The sequence below is a fragment of the Astyanax mexicanus genome, chromosome 4 (genome assembly GCF_023375975.1).
Source record: "Astyanax mexicanus isolate ESR-SI-001 chromosome 4, AstMex3_surface, whole genome shotgun sequence".
In the NCBI taxonomy this organism is placed as follows: Eukaryota; Metazoa; Chordata; class Actinopteri; order Characiformes; family Acestrorhamphidae; genus Astyanax; species Astyanax mexicanus.
The window spans coordinates 653,485-660,600 of record NC_064411.1 but is presented as its reverse complement, the minus strand read 5'-3'; the positions used below and the strand labels follow the sequence as shown (position 1 = coordinate 660,600).

Below are 7,116 nucleotides of genomic sequence, written 5' to 3'. Positions count from 1 at the left end.
GTTAAAACCAACTAAGATATGTTCCAAGTAAAAATAAAATGTGATTGGGTTTCTGGGTGTACATCATAGAACGAGCAATTTGAATTAAGATCTTTTATTTTAATTTGGTTAAATAATGGTTTGTTAAATAATATTTTAAATGTTTATTTCTCTTTCTTTATTTGTCTCTAAAAATGTATGAGGTAAGATCCAGATCTTCTTCAAATGGAGCCGTGAGTTGCAAAAGTTTGTGAACCCTTATGGTAGATAATTGGGACAAGTCCTGTTTGGGAGCGTTAGGACTTTTATTTTAAAAAATCTCAATCTCACTATGGCAACTACGGCCTGTCTCCTTGGAGACGGTAAACAGCTCTAGTGAGAGGAGAGGAGGAGCTGCGTGGAGCTGCTTCAGTCTCTGAGATTACAGAATTATTAAATAATTATTTATAGAGATTTATAGAGATATGGAGGAGTTCTCGTCTCTACAGAACCTGCAGGCGCTGTCGGTCCTGCTCTCCTCACAGCAGCAGCAGGAGCAGGAGGAGCAGGACAGTGACGGAGAGGACCCGCAGGTAAATCAGCGTAAAGAACGCTAATAGCGTAAACATCAGCCTCACTGTTTATTTAATAGAGCTTAACTAGAGGTGGGTAACTTTAACCCAGGTCCAAAAAGTAAAAATCCATTTATTTTCAGGACCTGGATTAAGTTTAACTAAGTTCACTCCTGTCGTGTTTTTGTTTTCCACTTTCAGACTGTTCAGTTTGGTCCCAAACATAATACCAGGTGTTAAAGGTGTGGTGAACCACAGTTTGGTAGCTACCAATGGTGGATCAAGGTGATCGGGGCCCTTTAGTCCACTACACTTTGAATGGGCCCCCCATCCCAAACAATTCTACACACACACACACTCAATAAATAAAAAGTGAGGCGATCTCCCTGCAGTTGACAACATTTCTCTCTACTGTGGGGCCGCTCGAGAGTCTGGCGTTAAGTGAAGTTTAAGGGTTATCTTTATCTAGCACTCAGAAACATGGCATTTATTCATATTAGAGACCATAACTAGATTAAAATGAGAGAGAGAGAGAGAGAGAGAGAGAGAGAGAGAGCATTTCTAGGTGGTTCAGTCACCCAATAAATAATAAAAGAAGAAAAAGAACGGGTGATGTGCCGAAATACAACTCCTACGTCTCAGAGCTTTATGGGTACAACAGATTATCAGACAACCCAAGTCTCCCGGAAGTTACGGGAGTCTACCGCATATCAACAACGGCTCTCTGATGCCCGCAAGTCATATACAATATGGTGGGGTGGGGGTCCAAGGTTTTTGCAACTAGGGATATCTGAATGAAGATGGTGATTCCTGTATCTACTGTAACTGTAGATTAACCCTTTTTTTTATAATGAATGAATAAATATAGGTAAATATTTAATATTCTCGTTTTTTCAGGAGTTAAGGGGTAGTTTTGGTTCCCTTAAATAACCCTTAGGGAAGAAAACTTCATACTTAAGGAAAGATAAAAGGGTTTATGAGGATTTCCCTTAAGAAAGTCCTTAGATTACACTTAAGACTTTATGTTCTGCAACTTTTGTTATCTTTACGGGTTGTTAGTAGCAACCTTAAGGGAAACATTTAATTTAAGGTGTTTTATGCAAATGGACATTGCACTTAAAGGGAGTCACCTTCTGGCAGAGAGGTAGAATTGGGCACAACACCTGTCGAATTTCCACCATTCTACAAACCAACCAGTGTGAAGAATAAGAAGAATACACCCAGGTGATGATAACAGGATATAGTAGAGTTATAGTAGTGAAATAGACACCACTGAATGTTTCCGTTTGTATGCAGTGGTTTAATATCTATGTTCAGTGTTGACTAATGGAATATACACCACCAGTCAAAAGTTTTAGAACACTCTGTTAATTTATGTTGTTTAGGCTCTTCATGTCCAGTGAATAACCTGACATTGTACACTATCCAGTGAACTTAAATGGTACAAATGTTAGAAGGAAACTGTAAAACCAAAAAAAAAATAAAAAAATTACTTATAAGTTATACTGTACAAAATATACCGGTACCCTTTTGGGCACTTATAGCTTGGATACTACATTAGATTCAATTGGATGGAGGGATACATGTATCGTATGGCATCCTGCAGCACATTTGCATGTGCTATAATCTGGTGGACACTCTTTGGTAAAGTAAGACGTCTGGCTGACCCACATGGAAATGCCTTAGCTCAGCTTAACATTAGTCTTAGCTTCAGCAGTGAAGAGAACAAAATAAAAAAAATATACCTGTTTACCTGCTTGACCAAATCCAACCAATTCTACCTGTTACTGAGATAATCAGACTAAACTGACATTCCTTCCTTTATGCAGAATATGAAACCCATGGCTAGGATGGGCCCAGGACACATCAGTGCTTCTTCCTCCGCTTCCACTAAACAGATAAAAGAAGGTAAACTCTTTATGCATCATAGATATAAGGCTTTTGTTGAGCAAATTCTAATCATATAAATTACATTCATTGATAAAAAATAATGCACATTACATTACATTATATGTAAGTGTTTCCAATATTAAAGTGAAAGAATACGTTTATTAAGGGAAAGAAGTCTCTAATACTCTGTTGAGATATGGTTGAGCATGGAAGCATAACGTTTCCATATGGCATCTTGCAGTTGGGCTGTAGGATGGTATTTCAGTTGGTCCCATAAGTGCATGATTGTTGATAAATCTGGAGACAAGACAATCCAATTAAGTGTTGTCGTCTGGTGGAGACATTCCTTGCAGTGTGTGGGTGAGCATTATCCTGCTGAAAAATGCCAGTTGGACATCCTGGTTGGTGAGGTGATACACGTGGCTGCAGGATGTCCTGCACATATCGCTGAGCTACATATCGAGTTACTGTCCCTCGTATCACTACTAGGGGTGACCGACTGTCATATGCAATGACTTCCCAGATCATTTTACCAGGATTTGGGGCAGTGCATCATTCCAAAGCAATGGCACGATTGATGCCATACTCTATACTCAATCCTGAGTGTCATCAGGTCCCAAACAGAAACTGGATTTGTCAATAAAGACGATATGGTTCCAGTTTAGAGCAGTCAAGGTTTTGGTTTAAAACTTTGAGTGCATCATAGAGGCATGTCTAACAATCTCTCACCTTCCTAAGTAGCCTCTGAGAGCCTTCTTTAAATATCACAGAAGAAGCACTTTGAAGATGCAGTGCCTAATCAGACTGCACCTGTAACCATTTACATATCTGCCTAAAGTTCTATCCGAATGGGATTAGTTTCCCAGGGGGTTCTGGGGTAATTTTCTCTTTTCTGTAATTTTCCTCTGTGATTTTATTACCATCTGGAACGACCTGGTATGTGTTTTTCTCAGACGTCCTCTGAGAAAATTACAGGCTGAATTACCTACTGTTTTGTTTTTTTTCTGAACTCTGTGGTCCTCCAGTAATTTTAGTCCCGTCTCTCTGATTTTCATCACCACACGTGTAATAAAACAGCTATTCGTCCACTGCCACTTTGGGCGCACGTTTCCACGGAGATCCAGGCTAACACAACAGCAAGTGGAAGTGGAGGAGCTACTGAACGCGATGTCATGTGACCAAGAAAGCCAAAAAACTCACTGGTCCTCCTGTTTTTTTTAAATTATGGATGCAAGAGTTAAATCACTGAGTAGAATATACTGTGAAATATTATTATTTTCACAGACGTCCCCCTGAGAATCTAAACCCAACAAATTTCACATTTATGTACACACAGTGAACAGTGCCTATCTGAAGATGAACACAAAAGACATTTGGGATGAGGAGGAGGTGACAGAAGGGACACACCTAGAGGACCTGACAGATCCCCGTCCCCAGCCTGAGTGAGTGCGTAATTTGAGTTGGACAATAATGCAATATCACAGAATTATGTGATTAATCTGATTATTTCTTTTTTAGGGTTTGAGACCATTTGTTATATATGTGATATATAAGATACACAATAACTCCATTTGGTATATTGTTTAGTTTTTTTTTTTTATTATACTTTAGGTCAATGATCATCACTGAGCTCTTCATTTCTGATGATACCTGTTTGCATAATTGTGCATAATTGTGCATAATTGTGCATAATTGTGTGTGTATGTGTGTGTGTGTGTGTGTGTGTGTGTAGGTATGAGATTATTCTGCAGCAGAAGGTGGGTACTGAGGATCTGTTTCTGGGCATGAGCAGAAAGGACCCGTCCTCCATGTGCTGTGAGAGCATGCTGGTAGGCTCTTCTTCTACTCCCGTGTTCAGTATGGACCTAAAATAATATCAGGGTATTTCAGGGTATTTTTGTGGTTAAAAAAAAAAATCTGAAAAATATTGTTATTTGTTATTAATTTCAACAGTTTACAACTTTTAAGAAATAAGTGTTTTATTAAGGTAGGGCTCCAGGTGGACTAAGATAATTAATATTCCTATTTTATAATATACAGCTCTGATTTTTATAATATACGTTCTCTGATTTTGCTATTTATAGGTTTGTGTTTGAGTAAAATGAACATTGTTGTTTTATTCTATAAACTACAGACAACATTTCTCCCAAATTAAATGAGAAATGACTGAAATAACAAAAAAGAAGCTGAGCTTTCAGACCTCAAATAATACAAAGAAAACAAAAAGTTCATATTCATAAAGTTTTAAGAGTTCAGAAATAATCAATATTTGGTGGAATAACCCTGGTTTGGTTTTTAATCACAGTTTTAATTTCATGCATCTTGGCATCATGTTCTCCTCCACCAGTCTTACACACTGCTTTTGGATAACTTTATGCTGCTTTACTCCTGGTGTAAAAATTCAAGCAGTTCAGTTTGGTGGTTTGATGGTTTGTGATCATCCATCTTCCTCTTGATTATATTCCAGAGGTTTTTAATTTGCTAAAATCAAAGAAACTCATCATTTTTAAGTGCTCTCTTATTTTTTCAGAGCTGTATTTTCTATATTTCTTTGTATTTTTTGTGCATCTAGATTTTTTTTATTTCCTGACACTTCTGTTATGTGCTCTGTGCTGCTGTAATATTGCAGATTTCCCCATATTAGGATTAATAAAGGATGTTATCTTACCTTAATGTTTAGTTTGGGCAGTATTTATACACAGTTTACACATTCTCTCTCTCTCTCTCTCTCTCTCTCTCTCTCTTTCTCTCTCTCCTGCAGGTAAAGGTGAAGCTGCCTGACACTAAAGCCTGTGATGTAACCCTGGACGTGAGAGAAACATTTCTGGATCTCAGAACTAAGAAGTAGTAAGATAATCGTTGTTCTTATAAACTATACACACAGGAGCGATGGACTATGATTGGGAGTTTGATCGGGAGTTCGAATCCGGGTTATGTTGCCTACCATCAGCAGCCGGAGTCCCGAGAGCACAATTGGCCTTGCTCTCTCTGGGTGGGTACATGGCACATGACTAAAAAAATAAACTATACACCCAGAAAATGTATAATTATATGCTAAAAATGGGTCTGTCTGTGTTAATTCATTTACGCAATTCATTATTTCACACGTACAATTACCCAACCCACTCATTGGGACTCCCCACAATCCCCCAGAATACATGTGAAGTCAGACTCCGCCTCTTTTTGAGCTGCTGCTGATTCAGCATTACTAAGTAGCATCACAGTGCTAACGCTCGGAGGAAAGCGCAGCGACTCGGTTCTGATACATCAGCTCACAGATGCAGCCTCGTGCTGATCCATATCACCCTAGGAGCGATGTGGGGAGAGAGAGAGCGCCATCTACTGTACTGTACCCACCCAGAAAGAGCAAGACCAACTGTGCTCTCTGAGGGCTCCGGTTCCCGATGGCAAGAGCAGATGGCACGTTTCCTCTTTCCAGATTTCTGAAGGTGGAATATGGCGTTTTTATCTACAGTTTAATATATATTATTTAAGACATTATTGAAACTGGCAACACCTTTAGCTCAGCTTCTCTGAGTCTCAGTTTCAGCAGTGAAGAGAAGAATTAGAGGTCTGGCAGGTGAAAGGCAGATATTCAGTGATTACTAAAATGAGAAAATAAAAAAGCAGCTTTGTCTGATCCATACAGCACTGCTATTGAACTCTAAAATCCAGTGTTTTTTCTTGGAGAGATGATGTGATATCAGTGTAACGTGACATTATATCACCCTCCTGTTCTCTGCAGTAAGCTAGGCCTTCATCTACCCCATCCAGTGCACAGTGGGGAAGGCTCAGCCCGGTTCATCACAGAGCGAGCTGAACTGGAGATCACACTGCCCATGAACCGACCCATGGACTGCATCAATCTGGCCTGAGGAGACGGAGCGATCTCTGCTTAGTTTGGACATAATTCTGCAACATTATATGATGCTTGTTTAGATGTGTTTAGCCTCTCGTATTCTCAAAAATATGTTTGTTTCCTTTTTAAAATATGTGTGTTTTCTTTGGGCTTCCACTAATGTTAAAATCCAATTTGTAAGACTAATGTCAGTCCTGATGCTGTCAGTCTGCAATCTCCTGTATCTGAACTGTTTACTAAAAACTCCTCTTCCCAGCATGCACCCACACAAGACTTCCTTGACTCAGCTGATCACATGATGCTACTGCGTTCCTGCTCTCTGAGCTACTAATTGAATTCATCTGTCCCCACTAGTATATGTACCCTCTGTTTGCTCTGTTGCCTGGCTCTTCTTAGGTGTGTTCTGTTGTTTTTGTTACCACCCCTTTTTTGTATCTCCGTTAATCGTCTTTTGCCTTGCCCATTCTGTTCATTACCTGTTGCCGACAATTTTGTTGTATTTCTGACTCCTCTTTTGCCTTCTCCCTTGTTTCCCTTGTTCCCTTGTCTGGATTACTGTGTATAACCCTGTTTTGCCTGACTACTTTCTGGTATGTTGTTTAACATGTGCTGCTATTTTTGGTACCTACCCTGCCTGTCCCTCACAACTCTTATGCCTCGTATGCCTAGCCCCCTTTTGTAATAAACTCCGACATTTTTATCTGTGTCTGTCCTTATTCTGCCCTGCGTGACAAATTATAATCATTTAATTTGTTCTTTTGTCACTTTTACTTGACTTAACTGCCATTTAAACTGCCATTTAATTTAAGTGTGTATCTCTATTTGTTCAAAGTTAAA

General features: G+C 39.2%; 1 protein-coding gene across 1 annotated transcript; it reads left to right on the top strand.

Annotated features, from left to right (window-relative positions):
- The first annotated feature begins 340 nt into the window (after positions 1–340).
- On the top strand, positions 341–6,979 carry dnaaf6 (dynein axonemal assembly factor 6). The gene is made up of 6 exons (XM_007236633.4): positions 341–551; positions 2,360–2,438; positions 3,757–3,862; positions 4,153–4,249; positions 5,182–5,267; positions 6,166–6,979. Exons 1-6 carry the CDS (start codon positions 444–446, stop codon positions 6,293–6,295), a joined length of 606 nt encoding a protein of 201 aa, XP_007236695.2. The 5' UTR covers positions 341–443; the 3' UTR covers positions 6,296–6,979.
- Positions 6,980–7,116: the final 137 nt, after the last annotated feature.

Coding starts and splice junctions, on each gene's coding strand:
- dnaaf6 (XM_007236633.4), top strand. CDS start 444: ATGGAGGAGTTCTCGTCTCTACAGAACCTGCAGGCGCTGTCGGTCCTG. Junction 2,439..3,756: donor CACTAAACAGATAAAAGAAG/GTAAACTCTTTA, acceptor ATGTACACACAG/TGAACAGTGCCTATCTGAAG. Junction 5,268..6,165: donor GATCTCAGAACTAAGAAGTA/GTAAGATAATCG, acceptor TGTTCTCTGCAG/TAAGCTAGGCCTTCATCTAC.